This window comes from Eschrichtius robustus, chromosome 5 (genome assembly GCF_028021215.1).
Source record: "Eschrichtius robustus isolate mEscRob2 chromosome 5, mEscRob2.pri, whole genome shotgun sequence".
NCBI classification, from domain to species: domain Eukaryota; kingdom Metazoa; phylum Chordata; class Mammalia; order Artiodactyla; family Eschrichtiidae; genus Eschrichtius; species Eschrichtius robustus.
In genome coordinates, this window is record NC_090828.1 from 3,142,976 (window position 1) to 3,167,366 (window position 24,391).

At 54.9% G+C, this 24,391-nt stretch overlaps 1 protein-coding gene across 1 annotated transcript in view; it reads right to left on the reverse strand.

Moving 5' to 3' along the window:
* RAMP1 (receptor activity modifying protein 1) overlaps positions 1 to 12,490 on the reverse strand; it is a 34,432-nt gene extending 21,942 nt beyond the window's left edge. The window contains exon 1 of the mRNA XM_068543712.1: positions 12,360 to 12,490. Coding sequence (XP_068399813.1) covers positions 12,360 to 12,484 — 125 coding nt within the window. The 5' untranslated portion in view covers positions 12,485 to 12,490. The remainder of the gene's footprint in view (positions 1 to 12,359) is intronic.
* Positions 12,491 to 24,391: the final 11,901 nt, after the last annotated feature.

Genomic DNA, 24,391 nt, shown 5'->3' on the forward strand with positions numbered 1-24,391 from the left:
GCTTCCTGAGTTGACTGATTGATACTGGCTGTCTCAATTAGGATCTCAATAGGACTTTTTATGGAATTTGGCAAAATGGTTCTCCAGTTCTTTCAGAAAAATAGGTGGAAAATATATCAAAGAGAGCACAACACAATGTGAAATATAACAAAAATGAACACACTAGTTTCAGAGGAGCTCTTCTAAATTGTAGAAAATATCAAAAAGCCATGATAATTTAAGTGGTGGAATATGGCCCCAAAACATAGGTAAAAATTAACTGAAATAGACTCTAATGTGTACAACAATGTATTAAATGTGTTAAACTAAGAAGAACTGAACAATTGAGGTAGGAAAAACTATTTAACAAATTATGTTAGGATAATCGAGATAGGAAGGATATAAATTTTAATTCATGCCTTAATGTAACTGTGTTAAGAAGATAAACATTATTTCAAAATACAGAACAACTAAATAGAAACAGAACATAATGTTGTGGCCACGTGACTCAACTGAATTTGTGGAACAGATAGGACCCCGCCAAAATCACAGAGCTCTGAGGAGAGAGTAGGGGCACACATGTTAACCGAATAACTAACTAAAACATAGAAAATAAACATCACCAGGATAAACACAAATGAAACATGAAGAGAAGATATTTAGAACAAAATGACAGAGAGCTAATCTCTACCATAGTCAAGAGTTTGTAAAAGCAAATTAAAAATACCCCCAATGACTCAAGTATAAATAGCAAAGGTTAAGGTCAGATAATCTGCGTTTGAGAAAAAGCAAATTGCAAACAACTGAGGGAGAATAGCTCAATCCTCCTAAGAGCCAAAGATGGGCAAATTGAAACCAAAAAGGAAATCTCATTTAAACCTGCAAAGATAGTCTCTACAAACTCAATACTCAGGAACCTATGAGGAAATACATATTTTCCCATACGTTGCTGGTAATGTAAATAAGTGAAATTCTTTAAAAGGGCAACCGGGCCAAACCTATCAAGAACCACAGAATGTTCATGTCATGTGTTGTAGCAAGCCCACGTGCAAGAATTCTTGAAGAAATTAGTCAAAAAAGTAAGGCTCCGCGTACAAAAGTTCTTATAGCAGCATCATTTATAAAATCAAAACCCTGGAAATGGCTCAACACAAGTAGGATTGGAAATATCAGGACATGTTAATTTGGCCTTCCTGCCATTGACCTAGGCTGCCTCCCCTGCCCTGGCAGTGAGGGTCAACTCGCCTTCTCTGCTACCCCAAAGGAGCGTGTTTTTAACAAAGTGGGGTCTCCATTTCTAAGACAAGGAGCTGCAGAAGAGGGCTCTCAGACCTAAGGCCTGTCCCGAGAGTGTCCTGCAGGGCACCCTGCGCGTACGTGTCCAGGGCTTAAGTCCTGTACGACGCCTGGGGAGAAAGGTGACCTCCAAAGATGCCTGGGGTGTGGGCTGCTGTGCTGTGCCTCGGCTCCTGGACCCCTCCCACAGAGGACGCGGAGCGTGCTTGGGAGAGGACCACCACCTGGATGACTCATGAGTGGATGGGTCCTGGGAGACCCTGTCACCGGGCTTGGGGTGGGGGCTCTGGTGCGCAGGGTGAGCGCTGGGGTAAAGACAGCATTACGAAGGGACATCTGCTAGGATCCCCCCGCCCAGCCTCCCCTGCCCACCAGCGCACACCCCGGCCTCATCTCCCATCACGAGCCCGCCCTGCCCCCTTCCGCGTGTGCGCAGCTCCCCGGACAGAGAAGTCCCATCTGCCTGGACGGTTCTGGGTTTCCCAGGCTGTGGGGAAGGGCGTGCAGCAGTGTATCCTGTGGGAGGCGGGGATGAAGGTGCAGAGCGGGGAGGCCCCGTCACCGGATGAGTTCCGTCTGCCTGTCCTTCCGCTCAGGCCGGGATCTGCTGAGTGTCATCTGCTTCTGACCTTATATGTTCTGACACTGGCCTGATTTGATACCCCAGCTGTGGAGATTGTGAAACAGGGCGGTTAATGGTTTGATGGAAAAAGACGTCATGGCAGGCCGGGTGCCAGGGCCCAGCAGTCGGTTAGCCCTGCACCTGGGGACATGCGTTCGTCCTCTCCCAGGGGAGCAGTGGAGAGGAAGGGAAGCTGAGGTCGACGCGGCAGCCCCGGGCGGGCGTGGACGGTGAGGGCCAGGGCCCTCCTCCCCAGCTTCGGGCTCCTCGGTTGTGGGCCTGCAGGCGCACCGTCTGGGAGCTTTCTGAGACCCTCCCGCCCCTCACCCTCACCTCCAGGAGCCCAGCTCGGGTGCACGAAGCCCCAGACGGCGCCTGCTTGCCTTCTCCAGCATGCCTCGCCCCCGACATCGGTCCCGTCGCCCCAGCCCTGGATCTGTCCCCCAGGCCAGCTGCGGCTGAGCTCCCCGGCCCGGGCGGAGGGGCCTGGCAGGCCTCCTGAGAGCCCCCGGCCGGCCAGCAACAGGCCCGTGCTGGCGCTGCAGGGTCTCAGGGCGCACGGCGCACTCCTCCCCCGTGAGCTGGCATTCCCGAAGGCTCTGTCGTGATGCCATCTGGGTGCGGGCTTCAGGAAGCCGCCTTGGAGAGCGTGGGGCAAAGGGCGCCCCTTTCTTCTGCCCGCCCAGCAATCCTGAGCATGTGCTGCCTCCTTGTCACAGCTGGGGCCTGACGCACGCGGGGTGGCTGCGGGGAGCCCGGGGTCTCCTGCCCCACGGCCCACAGGCAGCAGCCAAGTAGCGGCGTCACCTGCCCACTTCCACGCACCCGAAGAGCCAGCGGGAAGTGAAATGAAGAAGCAAAGAGTCCGGGAAGGGCTGGGGAGGCCCGCGGCCCCGTCCTCGGCCCGCCTTCTGGAAAGCCGTGCCTCCACCTCTTCCCCGAGGGCAGAAGCCCCAGCTGAGGCCGGGCCAGGGGACGGACGGAGGGCTGAGCAGAGCTGGCTTGGCTTCCCAGGGCGATTTGGGGGGTGCTCCTGGCACGGTCCCTCCCCAAAGGCCCCCAGAGGTCCAAGATCGGCCGCCAGCTGTCCGCACTCCTGGGCTTGAGGGGGCGGCTGTGCTGTGGGACACCTGGAGGGTCCCCCGCATGCAGGTGGGTAGAGGGTGTGGGAGGGGCGTCTGTGCCAGGTCATCCCGACGAGCATGTGGCCCGAGCACGGGCGAGTATCAGGGCAGATCCTTGACAGACAACCCACGAGGGCCCCGGGCCCAGCTCCGAAAGCTCCCCGGCTGTGAGGGGGCACGCAGGTGGGCCGGCCTCCAGGCCAGGCGTCCTGCAGGGCTCCGGTGAGAGGCTTGCCCAGCACCCTGGGCGTGGGCCCCCCTGAGCCCCGGGCGGGATGGGCCGAGCACAGCAGGAACCCCAGGAGGGTGACGGCCGCTGCCCCAGAGAGACGTCCGTGGTTAAGCAAGATGCCTGCTCTCAGTTCCCGTTGGTATCAAAACCAAAGCAGCTGTTCCAATGCTGCTGCTGAGCTGGGAAGAAATTCCTGACTTGACTCTTTTCACGGGACACACAAAGAAGGTCCTTTGCTCCAACAGCAGGCCGGGATCACGGCAGGCCCAGGAAAGACCCTGCGGTGGGTCAGCGCACCAGGCCTAAACCAACAGGTACCTGGAACCGGAGGGCTAGGCTTGGAGCCCACGGTTGCAGGAGCAGCTCCGCAAGCCCTCTGCACCCTGCTTCTGGGTCCTTCACTTAACTCACTGGGCAGCTCCTCCGCTCGCAGGCCAGAGACCCAGCCTCATAGCTGGGCCGCGGCTCAGGCCAGGCTGGAGGGCTCTCACGGCCCAGCACGGGGCCAGCGTGGCAGGGAGGGGTTCCCGGGAGCAGGCCACGGGGACCCGGGTCCCTTGGACCCCGAAGCCGCCGTGCGCCGAGGCGGACACGGTCAGGGTTTACAAACCTGGAGGCTTTGGGGCAGAGAGACTGGGATGAAGGTGAAGTTGGGTTCTCTGATGACCAGCTCGGAAGGCGGTGCCCCGTGCCCCTGGGCCACCTCTGACCACCTTTGATACCTTCCCCGGCCCAGGTGACACCTTAGAGCCTGAAGCTGTGCTGGAAGTGGGCGAGCAGGGCTGCCCCCTGGTCTCCTAAATCCACCCGGCATTTCTTGTCTGGGGGAGAAAATCGATATGCAGTCACTTTAAAACCAGCCCTTTTCTGGTTGAGTTCTGCACGTTCCAGATTCCTCTCCCTCCCCAAACAACACCAACAGGAAGGTCTCTGGGAATGAGAGTTTCTGATGACAAATTTCCCCACATCCTCTATAGCTTCCCCAATTAGATTACGTTCCCAGTTAATATGTTAAATCATGTTAAATTTCCGTTAGTGAACCAGGGCTGCACTTTAACGAGCTGACCTCTGGGACACGGTGGACTTGGTCTGGCGCACAGGGGGAGCCTGCCCTGCTGGGCTCACTGGCCCTGCGGGGACCCAGAGCGGGGATGGCTCAGACACCTGCGGAATCTGAGGCCCCCCAAAGCATCCTCAAACACGGGAGGACTCAGGAGTAACCCCCGGGCCATTCTCACGACGGAGGAGGCAGGGGTCCCGGTCCAGGGCTGCTGGAGAGAGGTGCCTGCATTGGCTCAAACACAGAATCTTGCTGCGTAGCTATGGTCCCAGGGTGAGCTCTAACTGTTACAAACCTTGAAATGCAAAAACGGAGCAGGCCCACATGCCAGGGCAGGTCACTCAAGAATGTCCACTGTCCTCCTGTTAGAACAAGTCATCAGCCCTTTGCTTTCCCTCGAGGAATTCCTATCCGTGAGCAGCGGTGCACAGCACTGCTGAGAGCCGGCCAGCAGGGGCAGGCCCCGACGTACCCATGGTGGACTTTATCCCCAAGTGTTCTGGAGTGTGCGTCCTATGGAAGACTGTCTGGCTCGCGTGTGTCTGTGTCACTTAGTGCGAAGGTGATCTCCTCTGACTTGCAGCTGTTTTGAACTGGAGTCTTTTCTGATTTCGGGAGAGCCCAGAAGGTTCCCTCTGCCAGATCAGAGCCGCCCTGACCTCAGGCGGCAGGCACCAGGTGGCTCTGGCCCTAGGTGCGCCTGCTTTAGGGGCTTCCCACCCTCAGCTGCAGCCTGGCCCTGAACCCCAGACCCCAACAACTGCCCGGTGCTGCTTGCGGGGCTGTGGCCTTTGCCTCACCCACAGGCCTTACCTGCACTTGGCTTGGACAGGGGTCCTTCCCAACACCCGTGCCCTTTGCCAGACGCCCACCTGGCTTGTAGTCCTCCAGCTCCAGGAGGACTCCCTGAGCCAGCCCGCTGTCTGGCTCTCTGCCTGCTGGTCCCCCACCTTGGGTCCCTGCTCTCCCGCTGGACACTGTGCTCTGGTCATGGTGATGGCCCTCCTGCTTACACCCTCACTATGCCTAGCCTTCTCTCTGGGTCCCTCTTCTTTTCTCCTTCCACCCAATCCTTTGGACAAGTTTGTCCACCCCCAAGACCCCCCAGACCTCCACTGTTCCAGGAGACCCTGGAAAGTCTGCCCTTGGCTCGAGCACCAGGCTTGGTATTGAAACTGAGCAGGACCCTGTGGGGCTCCTGGGCACGGAAGCCTTTCTGTGTCCCCTGTTTCTTGTTTGTAGGGAATAGACTCCAGCCCCCATGACCTTCCCTGAGTTCCAGAGGGCAGATTCGAACAGTTGCTAATCAGGAAAGGGAGGGGACGCAGAGACAAGGGAGGAGCAGCCAGGAAACAATAGTGCAGCCTTGGGGCAGGGGCCTGGTTCCTCCTCAAGGGATCCACATAACAATATCTTTGAGCTCTTCCACAGAACTAAAACCCAACAAATGGAAGATGTTGGCATTCTTCATTCCAGAGAAGACCAACTGAGGCCAGATGAAAGGAACCAGAGAAGCTCATCAAGAGATTACCGTGAGACCAGATTAAAGGTGCGCAGGCCCTGCGCACACCCTAATCTTACCAGCAACCCCACCCTTGAACTATTGCTATAAAACTCCTCACCAAATCCTCCCGGGTTGGGACACACAGTGTTTGAGGGCAGGAGCCTGCTGTGTCCCCCTCTGCCTGGCAAAGCAATAAAGCTATTCTTTTCTACTTCACCCAAAACTCTTGTCTCCGAGATTCTATTTGGCACCTGTGCACAGAGGCCAAGCTTTCGGCATCATTATCCAATGCAAGGGAACTTCACCAGGCCCACTGGATGTTGGCGGGGGCAGAGGTGGCCACCGAAGGCCAGCATCCACCTCCCGGGGAGTTGGCGGGGGCAGAGATGGCCACCGAAGGCCAGCATCCACCTCCCGGGGAGTTGGCGGGGGCAGAGGTGGCCACCGAAGGCCAGCATCCACCTCCCGGGGGCCACACTTACACAAAGAGCATCCCCACACTGCCCCTGAGATTCAGGAAGCGGCCACCTCGTGCCCTTGGGGAGTGTCAAGAGCTGGGACTTTGACTCAAAGAGACCTTCCTTACTAGCTGTGACCCCGGGCAGCCACAGTGGGAATTACAACAGTTCTGCCTCTTCCTGAGTCGCTGCCTACTTAAATGAGATAGTGAACGTTCAGGGCTCAGCACGATGCCCCGCTCATAGTAAGTGCTCAGTAAATGTGAGCTATCATAATAAACTCTTTTCTTGGACTGAGGGAAGTGACAACTAAGTAAGCATTCAGTAGGCAGTGAGCACCCATTGATGGTTCTGGAGGAGAAATTAATGTTGTAGATGCAATATTAATGAAATTAATGTTGTAGATGTAATATGGGGAAGGCTTGAAAAGGGACCATTTATAAAAGTATGAGCAAAATGCACAGGGAAACTTAGTAAAGGACAAAGTGGCATCTCAAATCACTGGGGGCAAAGATGGGTTCATTAATAAACAGGACAACTGGGCAGCTCATCTGGAAGAAGACAAAATTTGCTTCATAATTCACACCACAAACCACAATTAACTCCAGGTAGACCAGGGGTTTAGACGTTGCCACTGAAACCATATATGAGCTCGAGAAGAAAACATGGGTGGATTCCTCTTGAATCTTGGTATAGGGAAAGGCTTTCCAACTATGACTCAGATCCAGGGGTGATAAAAGATCAACTCTCATGTGACTACTTTAAAAAAATATTACGCGGCACCAAAAATGCTGAAAACAAGTCAAAAGACAACTAACAAACTAGGAGAAAATATCTAACATGTATCACACACAAAGGGCTACTCTCTGTTCTGACTTATAAAGAACTCTTTAAAAGGACCAGAAATGGTCTTGATAGAAGATGGGAAAAGACATGAACAAACAACTCACAAAAAAGATTTGAGGATGGCCCTTAAACGTAGGAAAGATGTTCAGATTCACTTGTAACTGGACACTGCAAATTAACACTCCACTGAGACACCAGTTCTCATTCATCCAACGGGGAACATTCAACGTCTGATGACAGTCTGCTGGCGAGGCTTGGGGAAACGGGCCCTCCACTGCTGGCGGGGTGCAAACTGGTGCACCCTCAGGAGAGCAATGGGCAGTACTTAATAAAACCACGTGTGCTCTTACCGTTGACTCTGAAGATACAGCTCCAACAATACGAAAATGCATCTGCACAAGGTCATTCACTTCAACACTATCTGAAATTGGAAACTACTGAGAAAACCTAAATGCCTCTTCATAGGAAAGCGAAGGAAACACTATGCATGGTGGAGTATTATCCAGCTGTAAAAATGAATGGGAACATTCTCTGTGCACTGATAAGGACTGATTTCCAGGATATACTGCTCAGTGAAAAAAGAAAACCCCAAGTGCAAAAAGAATATCTATAGTGTAGTATAAGAATATCTATAGTATAGTATGAGTATCTATAGTATAGTATACTATATTTATAGTATAGTATGAGAATATCTATAGTATATTATCGTACAGTATGGTATAAAGATATCTATAGTATAGTATATCTATATTATGGTATAGTACAGCATAAGAGTATTGATAGCATAGTGTAGTAGAAGAATATCTATAGTAAAAGACTACCTATAGCATAGTACAGTGCAGTACAGTATAAGACAATCTATGGAATAGTATAGTATAGGAATATCTGTAGTACTGTATAGTATATTAGGTTGGCCAAAAGGTTCTTTTGGTTTTTTTCTGTAAATGGCTCTAGTAGCACTTAGCTGTCTTTAACATCATTGGAAACAATTTTGTTAGATTGTAGGTGACAGCTGTCATATCAGTGTGCATTTAAAAAAAGATGTCAAAATTGGTGAATTTTTGTGTAGCCATTTTAATATTGAAGATGGAAGAAAAAAGCAACATTTTCGGCTTATTATGCTTTATTATTTCAAGAAAGGTAAAAATGCAACTGAAACGCACAAAAAATTGGTGCAGTGTATGGAGAAGCTGCTGTGACTGATCGAACGTGTCAGAAGTGGTTTGCGAAGTTTCGTGCTGGAGATTTCTCGCTGGACGATGCTTCACGGTCGGGTAGACAAGTTGAAGTTGACAGCGATCAAATTGAAACATTGAGAACAATCAACGTTATGCCACGCGGGAGATAGCCGACATACTCGAAATATCCAAATCATGCGTTGAAAATCATTTGCACCAGCTTGGTTATGTTCATCGCTTTGATGTTTGGGTTCCACATAAGTTAAGTGAAAAAAACCTTCTTGACCGTATTTCCGCATGCGAGTCTCTGCTTAAATGTAATGAAAACGTTGTTTTTAAAACAAATTGAGACGGGCGATGAAAAGTGGATACTGTATAATAATATGGAACGGAAGAGATCGTGGGGCAAGCGAAATGAACCACCACCCACCACACCAAAGGCCGGTCTTCATCCAAGGAAGGTGATGCTGTGTATATGGTGGGATTGGAAGGGAGTCCTCTATTATGAGCTTCTTCTGGAAAACCAAACGATTGATTCCAACAAGTACTGCTCCCAATTAGACCGACTAGAAGCAGCACTCAACGAAAAGCATCCAGAGTTAGTCAACAGTAAATGCATAATCTTCCATCAGGATTAACGCAAGATCTCATGTTTATCTGATGACCAGGCAAAAACTGTTACAGTTTGGCTGGGAAGTTCTAATTCATCCGGCATATTTACCAGACATTGCACCTTCAGATTTCCATTTATTTAGGTCTTTACAAAATTCTCTTAATGGAAAAAATGTCAATTCCCTGGAAGACTGTAAAAGACACCTGGAACAGTTCTTTGCTCAAAAAGATAAAAAGTTTTGGGAAGACAGAATTATGAAGTTGCCTGAAAAATGGCAGAAGGTAGTGGAACAAAAGGGTGAATACGTTGTTCAATCAAGTTCTTGGTGAAAATGAAAAATGTGTCTTTTATTTTTACTTAAAAACCGAAGGCACTTTTTGGCCAACCCAATACTTCATGTAAGAAAGAAGAGGATATGGGCTTCCCTGGTGGCGCAGTGGTTGAGAGTCTGCCTGCCGGTGCAGGGAACGCGGGTTCAAGCCCTGGTCTGGGCAGATCCCACACGCCGCGGAGCAACTGGGCCCATGAGCCACAATTACTGAGCCTGCGCGTCTGGAGCCTGTGCTCCACAACGGGAGAGGCCGCGATAGTGAGGGGCCCACGGACCGCGATGAAGAGTGGCCCCCGCTGGCCACAACTGGAGAGAGCCCTCGCACAGAAGCGAAGACCCAACACAGCCATAAATAAATAAAAATTAAAAAATAAAATAAATCAGAAAAAAAAAGAAAGAAGAGGATATGAGAAAAAATATACGTCCACCTGCCCATTTGTACAAAGGAATACAAGAAGGAAAAACCGGAAGCTAATGCGACTGGTACCCACAGGGAGTGGGTGGGAATGGGGTGAAAAGGATGGAGAAATGCGGTGTGGGGAAATGACACTTCTCAGAAGCTACCTTTGAGGACAGCTCTGACTCAGAGCCCCAGCGTGATGGGCAGCTCTCTGCACCAACCTGCCCAGGCTTTAGTTCCCGGTTACTCAACCAAACACCAACCTAGGTGTTGCTGGGGCAGTTCTGAGATGTGGTTCACCTCTACAACTAGTTGGCTTTAAGTAGAGAGATCCTCCCTGATCATGTGGGTGGGCTTCAGCCTCCAGCTGAGAGGCCTTAAGAGCAAGTTAAGAAATTCTGCCTCAAGGCTGCAGCCTTGGCTCCGCCCAAGAGTCTCCAGCCTCGGCCTGCTCTACAGATTTGAATTTGTCACACCCATGATTGCAAGCCAGTTCCTTGAAATAAATATCGTTATATATAGCCTTTCCCTACACCAAGGTTAAAGGGGGGTTCTCCCGTGTTATTTTTCTTCTTGCGCTTGGGTGGTCCCATTGGTCACGTCTAAATAAATCCCTGGTAGGAATACATGTGTATGTTTACCTTGGTTTCTGAGCATCATTCTTTAATCAAAGGAACCGGGGCTCCTTGGAAAAATGGCTGATTCCAGGGCTGGGGCAGAGAATGCACAGAATAAGCCTGGAGAATCTCATGGTGCCAGAAAGTAAGGGACTGCCCCCAAGAGGATGCGGGGTGAGGGGGGGGGATGTCAAAAGAACGCAAAAGCCAATTTGAAGGTGCTGTAACTGCCAAAGCTGGGACAATTTAAGGACCCTTGGGATGGTGGGGACCCACCCAGATGGTCCATATAATCCCCCCATCTCAGGGTCACCTGGTCAGCACCCTCGGTTCCATGTGCGATTTACCTCCCCTTCACCATGTACTGTAGCCTACTCCCAGGTTCCAGGATTAGGATTAGGTTCCCAGGATTAGGATGCGCTCATCTCCACGGGCTGTTATTCTGCTGACCACAGAGCCCGGGGCTGGCTGGCCCCAGCTGATTTGCTGAGGTGCTCTTATGATGAGGACTTCTGCTTCTCCCTCCCACAAGTATCTTGATTTTCTTTTTAAATAAAGAAATGTCCTAGCAACCTCACCTCCACCCCCCGGCTTCTATTTTCAGCTGTATCAGCACACTTGGCTCAGCTCCGATGATGGCAAACTCTGGGGCCCGGGTGATAATTACTCCTGTTTGCACTCTAAGCAGAGTTGGAAACCGTCTGCGGTGGCTTCGTTTCTAGCAACATGTCACCACTGCTTCGTTCAGAACGTCACTTGCCAATTGCGTTACCTCTTCTGCGAGGCCACCTGTTTGGAATCTGTCTACACAAATCACTTGCACAGAACTGGGGTCGGGGTCGGGGGGCGGGGGAGCGGAGTGTTGTTCCCCAGGGACCCTCGTGTGTCTTCTCTGCATCATAATAATGTGCACTCTTTAATTTAAACACAAATCACTCAGCAGAGGCAGAAAGCCAATTAGCCTAAAGAACAGGCTCTGCTGATTTTTAACATCCTGCCCCCCCCCCCGCCCCCCTTTGATTTCTAACTCATGATTGATTTCTCAGCTCAGAAAAGGAGACCCTGAAGTCTGGGAAGAGGCAGCGGAGAAGGAGGAGGGTGAGGAGACCCCACCTGGCCCGGCTCCCACTCAGCCTCTGCTCAGACCCTGGACGGCCGCGCCGGCTCCACGTTAATTGCAGGGGCAGGAAGCAAGCATCTCCGCGCCCAGCTCCTGTGTGTCCTGCGCTGTGCTGTAAACCGAGGTGCAGGTCTTTGTACGGAGGACATGGGAGCCCAGGCTGGAAACCCGCAGACACGCTGCGGACCCTGCTTGCCTGGCAGGGTCGGCCGCCCACCTGTGATCTCGGCATCTGGCGGGTATTTCTCTTTGCCTTTACTCGCCCACTGGAGCCCTCAGATGCCCCCGGGCCCTGAACGCTGAAGCAGAAACACAACCTGGGATAGCGACTGCAGACATGCCAAGTTCTGATCTTTGCTCCATTAGACGGAAGGGACCGGGCCTGGGCGGGGAGAGACGCCGACCCTGCTGAGGGGCCGAGAGGCCAGGGATGAGCCCTGTGGGGCAGGAAGAAGGACGTCTTGGCAGAAGGACTGAGTCAGGAAGGCGAAGGGGCTCAGCTCGAGCTGGGCCGCCCACGGTTCCAGGAAGCGCCGAGCCCCGAGCAGGCAGGAAGGACAGCCCCGGCCAGACCACGGGGATGGAGGGAAGCTGCGGGTACAGCCCTGCCCTCGGGGGCTCCTGTCACAGGGACTCGGCCCGGCCGCTAGAACTTGCTCCCGGCTACCGGCCTCTCAGACCGGACAAGGTCCAAAGGGAACCCCCCCGCCGCCTGCCACGCTGGCGCCCGCCCCCCACCGTGACGCCAGGTCGCCGCGCTCAGGCCTCCTCCACCCCGCCGTCCACGCTCACGTGGCAGGGGCGCCCTTCTTCGCCCTCACCCTGGTCCCGGCCCGTGGCGCATCCACACCCTGGACTTCGGTGAAGCACCGCAACCGTGGCCTTGCGGGAAACCCTCTCACGGGGCCCGCGGCCCCGCCCCCCGGCGCCCGCGGCCCCGCCCCCCGACACGCCCCACACGCCGGAGACGCGGACTCACCCGATGGTCTTGCCCCAGTCGCACCACAGCGGCCTCCCGACGGCCTCCATGTCCACCTGGAACTGGGCGAGGCAGAGCTCGTGGAGGAGGGTGCTGAAGGTGGCGTCCTGGCAGGCGGTGGCCATGAAGAGGTGGCTCGCTGCAACGACAGCCCCCAGACGACGGTCACCCTCCGGCCTCGCCGGGCCCGCCTGCCCCCACTGCGGGTCAGGGACTCTTCTGTCCACAGCCCACAGCCCTCGGGGCTCCCAGCCCAGGGCCCTCCGGGGAGCCCCGTCTGACTCTGAGGCCACCAGGATGCCCTGGGGTCCCCGTGATCCCCAGAGGGGGCGTCTAGGCTCCAACTGGATCATTTCTTCATCAGTTGTTTCGGGGCCCAGCAAAGGCCCTGCCTGCTAATAGCGGGTCTGATGACGATGTCTCCCTGGGCGACAGAGACAGAATGGGGTCCGCACTGCCTCTTGTCCCGGGCACAGGGTCTGACTCTCACACCATTCCCGACATGGTTCCCAAGGCCTGCACTTCACAGACATGGAAACTGCGGCCGCGAGAACAGCTTGCTGGGACCGGACCCTGGTTCATCACCCGCGAGGCCACGAGGCCTCTGCCCGGGAGTGAGGAGGAGGAATCCGCCCGCCCCAGGGAGGGCCAGCGGCACAGGGTCCTGGAGCCCGCCGCCCGCCCCTCTTCCTCCGGCTCGTGTGGGCTGGGCCGCAGCACCCAGCACCCAGCTCACATCCTCTGTGTGTGGACGTTCAGCAGTTAGAAACCACCCAGCAGACAAACGGTCATGTGAAATGTTTCCACCCTCCCGCCTTGATGAAGGTACAGTCAGAAATTACAAATGGTCGAGCAGTGCCCTGCACAAAGCAAAATTCACTCATTTCCCCCAAGCCCAAGACTGGCTCCCGTGCATGCCAGGCAGGTGAGGAAGCTTCTCCCCTGGGTCCTCCCCCCACCAGGCCTCCTCCCTCTGCCCTCTTCAGGCTGAACGTCCACTGTCCACCTTGCCGCTCTTTGGGGTGGGGTCGGGGTCCTTGCATTCCCTGCTTGGGCTCTGCCTGCAGGCACCCAACCGTCCCCCAGGCCCTGCTGCTTCCTCTGCCTGCAGGGTACCCACCCGCCCAGCCCCACCGGCAGGCCCTTCCAAATCCCTGGGAGGAAGGGCTGCGCTGGGAATTCTTGGACTCGGGGACATGGGTGGATGGCGAGCTGCCACTTGAGGCGCTCAGGCCTGGTAGGGGTGTGCGCTCAGGTGGGAGCCCCTGACCCCTCGGACTCCTCCCCCTCGGCCTCTGTCTTCCCAGAGTGAAATGCAGAGGAGCTGGTACTCCAGTCCCTAGAATATTCGGGCGCTGCTCAAAGCTCTTTACGACTACCCTGGGGTGGGGTCCTATGGTGATCATAGACTTACAGGTGGGAACTGGGGATTCGGGGCTCAGAAACAGGCCCAAGGTCCGAGCATTGGAAGCGGTGTAGACTAGACTGAAGTAGCCTTGCCTCCTTCGGGGCCTGCACTCAGCCAACTCCCAGGCCGCGAGGCTCGGGACCAGGCCGGAAGCAGGAAGTGGGGCAGAAGGCCTGACCTGTCCTCTGCTGCAGATCTCGGGGAGGGGGTAGGTGAGGAAGGTGGGGGGTGGTCAGAGAGGTGGTGACGGCAGGGGTGGGAAGAGCCATTCTAGTGTGTGACTCTGGGGGCTCAAGAGTTAGTGCATGGGGGGACGAGGTGGGGGGATGGGTAGGTAGGTGGATGGATGGATGGGTAAATGGGTGGGTGGGTGGATGGCTGAGCGGCTGGGCAGGTGGACACTAGGGTAGATGAAGGAGTTCACACACCACAGACGGGGCTCTGAGCGGCCCACGGTGGGCAGAACGGAGAGCCGAACGGGAAGCTGAAGGCCCGGCCGGGGCGGAGGGGCGGACGGGCTCTCAGAGGAAGCCTGTGGACTTGGGGAGGAGCAGGTGGACACTGGTGCTGGTGACAGGTAACAGAGCCGACGGGCTGCCTTAATCAGAAGCGAAGGGCAGGCTGCCCCTGGGGGCCAGGAGGGCAGGCCGGGCACAGGAGCCCCTCGCAGGCAGGAGGACGGTGCTCTGTCCCCGCCCCGCCAAGAGCCTGAGGCGAGGCGGCTGGCGGGGGGGGGGGGGGGGCCCGGGGCCTCTGCAGGGCACTCACCTCCTGCCAGAGCCTGTGCCCCTGGACGCCGGGCCAAAGTGCGCAAGAGCCGTCCCCTCCCAGCACCGCTGGTTCTCAGCACGGCGGGGACTGGTGGCCAGTGACAAGCACGCCGGGTCCGGGCAGGGTCGGAGGCTTGGGGTCGGGGAGGGCTGCGGTCGGAGGGAGCCACGACGAGGCCTCTCTGCTGTCCCGGGGGACGCGATGGCGGGGGCTCCACGCGCCTCTCCAGGATCCCCGTGACGGCCCCGCGCCCCTGGATTCCACGTCCGTCCCCCGACACGTGACGGGGTGGGAGGCTAACGAGCCCTTTTACCTAATTTCAGTGACAGACTGCAGGCTGGACACATCTCGGCAGGGGGGCCAAGCTAACAAAGTGACATTTCATAGCAGTAAAAGTACAACTCTGTGATTAGTTACAAATAAAACCCCGAACGCAGGGAACCCACGGCACACGGAAGTGGAGGTGAGGCCAGCGGCCCAAGCTGGAAGCAGCCTCGGGCTGCACCTGCCTGCGCGCTGAGGTGCCTCCTCCCGAACCCGCCGCCTGGAGGGTCCCACCGTCCCCCAGGCCTGGACAGGCAGGCTGGGTGCCTGGAAGCCGGTCAGATGGGGAGGACCCCCGGGGTTTGTAGCTCGAGAAGCCGGGAGTAACGGGAGCGGGGGGAACGGGGAAGATGAAAGGCTGGCAAGAGGGAAAGCCCTTCGGAGGAGCCCCCAGGAGAGGACCCGCCCTCGACACCCTGGGAAGGGGCGCCCGGCTGGGGGTGAAGGAGTGAGGCTCCCGGGGCGCTCAGGGGGCCGGGGAGGGAGACGCGGGAGCCTCTGAAAGCCCCTGAGTTCACGCTGCTTCCCAGCAGCCCGGGTGTGGCCCACCTCAGGGTCCACACGGCACGGCACGTGCACCCGAGGGCCAGCCGCGGGGAAGGGGCTGCTCCCCACCCCTGCCCTCTCAAGACACCCCGAGGAAGCCCACCTGCGGGGAGAGGAAGCACCAGGGGCCGCAGGTAGCTCGGGGAGGCTTAGACACAGACGCACGGGGGAGCTGCAGCCTCACTCTGAAGGCCGGTCGCCCCTCCGTGTTCCCCCCCCCCCCCCCCCCCCCGCCCTCACCGCTCCTGGCATCCGCTCTGCGCTCCCCACCTGGACCACCCTTCCTGGCAAAGCTCAGGCTCAAATGTCGCCCGTCCTCCTCCCTAAGGTCCCAGCACCCCCCCACCCCTGCCACCTCTGCATCTAGTGCCTTGTTTAGGGCGGGCGGACGGTTCTTTCCTTTCTCAGAACCGCTTTGCTGTCCTCTCCTCGCCCACTCTTTCTGACTCACACGGATGTCCTCCCTGGTACCCAGCGCCTCTGCATGTTAATATTTGTCAGGTGAACCAGATGGTGATGCCCAGTTTATCAGTGGACATTCTGCGTGGGAGCGAAGCATGGTGCCTCGGACCATCCCAAAGAGGGTCAGGAAGCGCGGCGGGCTCCCCTCCTGCTCTGGAAGGGCTGGTTTACAGCGAACGAAGATGAACGCGCATCTCAGGGCGCCTGGGTGCTCGCGACAGAAAGCCATGGGCTGACGTGGGCACTGGAGAGATCTGATCTAAGGGAGCTGGGTAGCTCCCGAGTCCCTGGAAGGTCAGGGAAGCAGGGGCCCACCAGCCCCTGAGTTAGTGCGCGGGGTGGGTGGAGGGTCAGAGGCCGAGGGCCTGGTTGGAATGGGCTCCGAGGGACGTGTGCTCAGGCCACAGTCCTCCTGTGAGGGGGTCCCTCCCTGACGCTCGGGTCGGCCTCCTGCTGCTGCCCCCTCCTCTGGGCTGCGCACATCCGGCAGCCACCTGCCCCCGCCCGGCCGGAGCGGCCACCCTGCCCTTCGGCCTCAGGGGTCACACTCTAGCCCGCACCGTCTGTGCGCAGCCCTGCCCTGGGCTGGCTGCAGGGCCTGCCCTGTGGCCTTGACCGGCCTGGCTCTGGGCTGGTCCCTGGGCGGCAGCTCCCACCTCTCTGTGAGCCACTGTCTGCCTCCCGAGGGCGGGACCTCTGCTCCTCGGAAACAGACACCCGCACCCCGCTGCCCTTGTTCTCCTGCCCTGGGGGAGCCCAGAGCCTGGCTGCTCTCTTTGCGGTCGTTCCTGCAACTGGGACGAGGCTGGTCAAGCTGTCTGCGTGAATCTGGAAACCAGTTTCATTTCTAAGTAGAGGAGAATGACACTTAAGATTTTTTTTTAAAAAAGAGCCTGATGTGGTTTCTTTCATTGGAAAGAGAGGAAACGTTATGGTTTTAACACTGAATAAAATTGCCCAAAGTTTTAAAACCAGCTGTTTGGGGCCAGATGGGTTCCAGTCCTGTGTGACTGCAAATTTAATCATTCATAACTCATGTCTTCAAAAGGCCGAGTGCAAGGCTGCCAGGCAGACAGCAGCGAGTCGAGGCAGGACTTTCCCTGGCGTCGGCATCGTTCAGTTCAGTGAGCCTGGGGGCGCCTAGAGAAACAGCTGGAAAATGTCCCTGACGGGAGGAGAAATGGCAGTGAGATCCCTACGGCCATGTGCCCGGGGCCAGAAAGATGGGGCGGCAGGCTCCCCACGGGGGACCTCGGGGCTCTGGGGCATTTGGGTTTTCTAGTGAGAGATGAGGGCCCAGAAGTGAGGACCTGATAGGTCTCATTTCATGCCTGTGCCCTTGGCCTGTGGCTGCACGTCTGCGGGACGGGCCCATCCTGCTGCCACGCATCCCACCCCACGTTTGCAGAGATGGAGCCGCAGACTCACACGGTCCTCCCAGAGCTGGGGTGACCGGGGGGAGGTGAGCCAAGGGAAGGGCACCTGCTGGGGGGCCTGCTTGTCAGAGTGACCGGCTGGGGGCTGAATTCAGAGCCCGTGAGCCTCCAGGGCCCCCAGCACACTGCCCACCCCCACCCCCAGGCCAGGCCCAGAGGAGGCCTCGCCACCTCTCGGCCACAGTTTCTTTCTCTGTGAAACGGGAACATCCCACACCAGGTGGGCAAACAGGGCTGGCTTCCAGAAGACGTGTTCACAGAATCAACCCCACCTCAAGACGAGTGGCCCTCCCTGTGGATTTGCAAACTGAGGGGCCCTTAGCGACTCACAGGAAGTGCCAGCCTGACCCCAGGGCCCAGCAGTGGTGATGGGAGGGGGCAGGAGGGGGAGGGGACAAAGGCATGGGACACTTCTGGAGGTGACGGATATACATGCTCACGGTCTTGAGTCCACGGGGGTGTATACCTATGCCAGAACCTTCCAAATGATACACTTTAAACATATTCAGTTTATTCTATGTCAATTAGACCCCAATAAAAACAATAAATCTGAAGGGAATGTCAACAGTGGGTTATCTCTGAGTGGTGTAATTACAGATGATCTTTATTTTCTGCTTTATGCTCTTCTACATTTTCCACAGGTTAAAAGTATAATTTCTAAAATATTCTCTCTGTATTCTGTCCAGACCTTTTCCTAATAGCTGTCGGAAAAATCCTTGCTCGTCACGTTCTTGCTGAATCACTTTTTGCTCACCCAGCTAGGGCCAGCAGGGTGAAAACCACCCACTTCCAGGACTCTCCTGGGTACAGCCACTTGGGAGCCAAATGCCCAGGCAGCTACATGCCTGGCCTGTCAGTGAATGCCCCAGAGGATGATGTAAACAGAACTTGGTTTGAACATGTTACCTTCAGCCTTTCTCAGTCTACTCTGGAAAAAGAAAACAAAAACCCAAACGACAAAATGAAAAAACAAGAACTCTGTGTGTCCAGTAAAATCTCCTACTCAACCCTCAAGGCCCAGCGAACCATCACCTCCTCTGCCCTGCTCAGCACAGAGCCGTCTCTGACCGTGCGTCGCGCCGTCTCCTAACCCTTGGTTAGCCACCGCGGCGCCTCGGAGACTGCGTCTCCTGCACACCCAGCGCCGGCCCTCAGCAGGCTTCTGGCTGACGGCACACTCACTGAAGGAGCAGATGTGCTGGAGCACACCGCACTCCTGGCCAGGGACAGCTCTCTTAACTTTCCAGGTCTGTTCTGGCTTCTAGAAAGCGCAGAGTGGATTGGGCCTCAACCTGTCCTCAGCCAGCATCTTGTGAGATGCTTCTCTCTCCTCCCTACTTAAATACCCTGTTGATTTCATCCCCTTCTGGAGGGTTTTGGGGACTGCGTAATGTGATACCAGGTCATATTTTGGTGCCTTAAGGTGCCTGTGTGTCTACCAAGAGCCACTGTCTGTATTCTCTTTGGAAGCAAGTTGGTATAAATGGATAGAATGCAGATCAGGCTCTAGATCAGTTACACATCAACTGCAAAAGGCCTGCTACTTCCCCTCCCACTGTCACATGCTGGGAAAGCCCCATCGAGGGTGGTGACAACTGCAGCTCACGTGGCCAGCTCCTGTCCTAAGCCCTCTACGGGCATTAGCTTATTTAATCCTTGCAAGTAATCAACAGGGCAGGTATTATTCTCCCATTTTACACATGGGAACAGAGGGGCCCTGAGAGGTTAGGTAACCTGCTCAGAGTCACACAGCCCAGGAGTGGTGGAGCTGGGGTGCAACCCCTGGCATGCTCATCTCAGACCACGTGGGAGAGAAGGTGAGGGTGGCCACCTCAGTGCCAGAGACCCTGAAAGCAGCCCCAAAGGCTATAGATAATCGATGTCCACTGAGGCTTTGAGAGACTCGAACCAAGTCACCTCTGCAGGCTGGCTTCCCCAGGGCCACCTCCCCATGAGCGGCCTGGAGGGGTCTCACTGGAGAGGTGGGAGTCCCATGAGATGGATGCCTGGCCGCGTTGTAGGTGCCCCGAAGAACACGAGGTCAAGCCAAGAGCCAACGGCCGAGCTGCCTCTCCTCCCGGCACCGGGGCCTCCTAGTCCCAGGGGACCAGCACTTTCTATCTGAGCAGGTACAGCCGACTCAAGCCCATTGCTCCCACTAAAATCACTGGTGTCCTTAAGGAACACGCGGCGCCCTCAGAGGAAAGCAAAAGGATTTTCATGATTTTAGAAACTAACTTCAACATCTCACTTGTTAAGGGAGTCTACCTTTGCATGATTTTCTGACGCGCAGATGAATCGCTGCACAGCAACTGGAGAAGCACATCCCAGCGACCTTACCGACAGGGGCTGGGCCACGAGAGCCTGGAGACGACCTCTCCAGAGGATGGAGAGCCTGGGGCCCAAGCGAGGAGCTCCCCAGCCCATCCGAGGGCCCATTCCTGCCGCCCGCGAGTTGGGTTCTCCTGAACCGGCTCCATCGGTCACCACGCTCCATCATTGGTGGGCCGGAGGGCCCCCGTGCCAGCCCCTGAGTGGGTGCCGTGGTCCCTCCAGCATTCCCCACGTGGCCCCTGGGCGTCTCCCCACTGCCAGGCTCCGTCACACTGAACTTCCTCTAGAGCGAAAGCCCCTCGGCTTCCCCTGAGCTCTTCCTCTCCCGTCTCTGTTCCACCTGACGCCCTCTCTCTGCAGGAGGTCAGCTGGTCCAGCTCGCCCCCTGTCCCAGGGTGCTCTCCATGCCTGGCAAGGGTAATTCCCGCCCTTGCCACCCTCTGAGCAGCCAGTCAAGGGCTGAGAGAGAGGAGGGCCAGGGGCCCTTCCATTTCCCCCTCAAGCAGCAACTTGCTCCAACGAAGCCCTCACCTAGAAGATTCTCCTGACTGTCGCCTGATTTTGATCCTTGTGGTCAGCCTGCAGACCCACCGGCCCCTTGCTCCGGCCCAGGAATGCTGCTTCTCCTCCTCCCTCCCCTCCTTGAAGTGCCTGCTCTGTGCTGGATGTGGGAGGACCTGTCAATGTGTCCCCTGAATCCACGAGAAAATAGGATGCTAAATCAGATCAAACACCTAAGCGATGCAGAATAACATCCAAAAGGTGGGCAGTGGAGTCACATAAATGTAAGACCAAAAAATAATAAAGCACAGTATCATCCCTGACAAAGTTGAATTCCACCTGGAAAGAAATAAAGGGCATCCCACACCCATCAGGACAGCTACCATCAAAAAACCAGGAAAGAACAAGTGCTGGTTAGGATGTGGAGAAGTCAGAACCCTTGTGCACCGTTGGTGGGACTGTAAAATGGCAGTTACTGTGGAAAACAGTATAGCAGTTCCTCAAAATAGTAAATATAGAACTACCATATGATCCAGCAATTCCACTTCTGGGTATTTACTCAAGAAAATTGAAAACAGGGTCTCTAAGAGACACTTGCACACCTGTGTTCATAGCAGCGTTATTCACAATAGCCAGAAGGTGGACGCAATCCAGGTGTCATCGATAGATGAATGGATAAACAAAATGTGGTATATACACAGGAGGGAACATCATTCAGCCTTAAAAAAGAAGTAAATTGTGACACATGCCATAGCATGGAATGAACCTTGAAGACACTATGCTAAGTGAAATAAGCCAGTCACAAAAAGACAAATACTACGTGATTCCAACTCACGTGAGGTACTTACAGGAGTCAGAATCAGAGAGACAGAAAGTAGAAAGGTGGTTGCCAGGGGCTGGGGGAAGGGGATGGGGAGTTAGTGCTTCATGGGCAGAGTAACGTTTTGGGAAGATGTAAAAGTTCTGGAGGTGGATGGTGCCAGTGACTGCAGGACAATGTGAATAGCCTCAATGCCACAGAACTGTAACTTAAAATGGTTAAGATGGTCAATTTTATATGTATTCTACCACAATTAAAAGTAAAAAAATTAAATTAAAAAAACAATAAAGAGGACACAGAAGGTTATGCTATAAGAACCCCTCACGTGGACGTGCCTGGCAGGGATTAGGTGTGTGAATTCCGCACTGTCCCAGTGGCACAGAGCGTGCGGGAACTCAGCGGCAGAAAACTGAGTCAGAGAAGCAGCGTGGGGCTGAAGCACGGCTCTCACAGCCCTGACACAGCTGGGGGGCTACGATGAGGAAGGATACGTACGTAATATAGTTTAAGATGATGGCTAGAATCAACACATAAAAACTCCACACTCGGGAGTTCCCTGGCGGTCCAGGGGTTAGGACTCGGTGCTTGCGCTGCTGAGGGCCCGGGGTTTGATCCCTGGTCGGGGAACTAGGATCCTGCAAGCCGCTCAGCACGGCCAAAAGACAAACAAACAAACAAAACTCCACACTCTTCTTGTGGGTTTAGGGGCCTTTTACAAAAGGGAAATTCTGCAAGGCCCAGAAGGATGCCTTCACGCACGCTAAGCCGTGGTGGTGGTGGTCTACGACTCCTCCCCGACCACAGTGTCGGGGGAGAAACCAAAAGGCTGAGTCACTGGGATTGCTAAAAACTTGCTTCCAAATAAGTCATATTTTAAGAGGATATAAAACCCACAAAGACAGAAAATCAAGAAAATATTAACAACGGGCACAAGACAGAAAGAAACTCAGGGGATGCAGCCATGATGCCCAAGAACAAGTTTCATTCCTGAAAAAGGGAGAACAAAAACAAATGGATTTGGCATTCAAGGGAAACGAACTGCTTCTTCTGGGGGTAGGGGAGGGGTCTAATAACAGAGATAAATCACTGTCTCTTCTGATCGAGAGATGACAGGAAAATGCCAATTCACAACACTGGACCAGAAATGGCAAACATATGTCCACAGATACAGTGGGAAATAGAAAAATAAGATACGTACCTATATTAATGATATATTGGATAAAATGGACACGTTCACAGGAAAATGTGAAACGTTATCACCATAAGAGATAGGAAACCCAAGAGGACCAAGACCCACGAAAGTCACTGAAAACGTTCTCAGTTATCTTCCCTGCCAGACAAGGCCCCAGTCGATGGTTCTGCAGGTGAAAATGAAGATCCTTCAGGTCCTGGAGGACCTCTTTTGGGAAGAAACCCCAGTGCTGTTAACAAAACCCACCAAAGAAAGTGCAGAGCACTCTCACTTAGGAATAGCAAAGCATAACTCAGAATAAGCAGTGGGCAACAGACTCCCAAGTCTGCTGAAAGGCAGCACAAGGACCCAAGGAACACTCCATTCATCCCAGAAATGCAGGAAGATTCACACTGGCGAACCCCCTCTCCACCTGGGGCCCCATTTCCCCAGGGCCAGCAGCCCGCCCCTCAAGGAGGGAATTCAGAGCTCTGCATGCTGCCAAGGACGAAATGATTCTTCCTTAACATCATAAAAGGGTATTTCACACGTGGAAAGAAGACTCATTCTCTATCCCTTCCCCTCCCCATCCCTAGCAAAGATAAAATAAAATTAAAAAAGCATCTTGCCCAAAGGAGAAAGACTGAAGGTTTGAGGCCCTGTTGCCCTCAGCCAGGAATGAAGGGAGGCAGCTGCGGCCACACCCCGTACTCAGCAGAGTCACCCTCCAACCCAGCTGGAGCAGGGAACCGGGAGGGTCAACATGGGGAGGAGGTGATCACCCGTCCTTACAGATGATCTAATGATCTATCTGAAAAAGCCAAGGGGGAGAAGAACGAAAACAAAACAAGAAGCTGGCACTGTTAGAAACCACCACGCGCACCAAGACGGCCAAGCGTAAAACAAATGCACAAAAAAGGAGCTTACGTTCCAGCAACGACCAGATAGAAGATAAATTGGGGGAGATATCCCAGTCATAGTAGCAGCCAAAAAACACAAGATTTCTAGAAATTGAACAAGTAATCTGCAGGAGAAAAGGAATCCTGTGGGTGGGGTGGAGGACAGACTGCTGTTTCCTGAACAGGTGGTCTTGTTAAAATCCTCCCAGATCAATCAACAAATCAGGGCAATCACCATTTAAATCCCAACAGCCATTTAGCTAGAAAATCAGCAGACATTCCAGATGAATCAAAGATCTGCATGTCTAAAACCCCGGCACGCCCGGAGGAAACCCTCCGTAGGCACGCACTCTGGTTGAGCCCTCTCTGCATCTTCTCAGAGGACCTGACCTTCTCCAGGTTGCACTAGCTGTCACCTCTTCCACACTCGCCCCCGCCGACTGCCCTCCCCAGTCTCTGTCTCAGCCTCTCCTCTGCCTTGGCCTCCCCTCCCGGACCTCCATCGGGAGCCTGCGCCCCACCTGCATCCACACCCCCGGGGCCATCCCTTCTATCCGAGGCTCTCACACCATCTTGACACGGATGCCGCCCCAGACGTCTCTCCCAGCCACACTTCTTCTGTGCCCTGCAGACACCTGCCTACTTGCCACCATCCCTGAGTGTCCAAGGGGACGTGTCACCCAACGTGGCTGCTGTGGATAGGGACGCCAGCTTTGGCAAATAAAACTACAGGACGCCCAGTTAAACTTGAATGGCAGGTAAACGAGTTCTTTTTAGTATAAGTATGTCCCAAATATTGCTCTTACACTAAAACACTAAACACTACACTCTTACACTAAACAGACACTCTTACACTAAACAGACACCCTTACACTAAAACGCTTTGTTGCTTCACTGACACGGAATTTAACCGGGAGCCCTGTGACTTCCCGGCAGCCTCGGCCGTGATACTCCAGCTGTCCGGCCTCTGCCCGCCAGGTGCCCAGCTGTTCTGCATTCCTCGCTGCTGCCTCCCTTCCCACAGCCCGAGGCCTCTGTCCACCTGTGGAACCCTCTGGAGCCTCTCCACTCCTTCCAGCTCAGCCCCACCTTCCCTCGCCCTGTCTCCCACGCCCAGCCCCCCCCCCCGCCCCCCCCCCCGCTGAGCTCCAGCACAGCAGCCCAGGGCTCTTTAAACCATGTGTTCCATCTCGTCACCACGTTTAATATCCTCCAGGTCTGCCCGTTGCCCTTGCAATGAAATCTGAACTGCTCCCCTTGGCCCAGAGGATTGGGTCCTCCTGTAGCTTGGCTCAAAGCCCTCTTCCCCTCATGCTTCCATCACAAAGGCTTCTGGAAAGTTCCAAGAACCAAGGCCTTT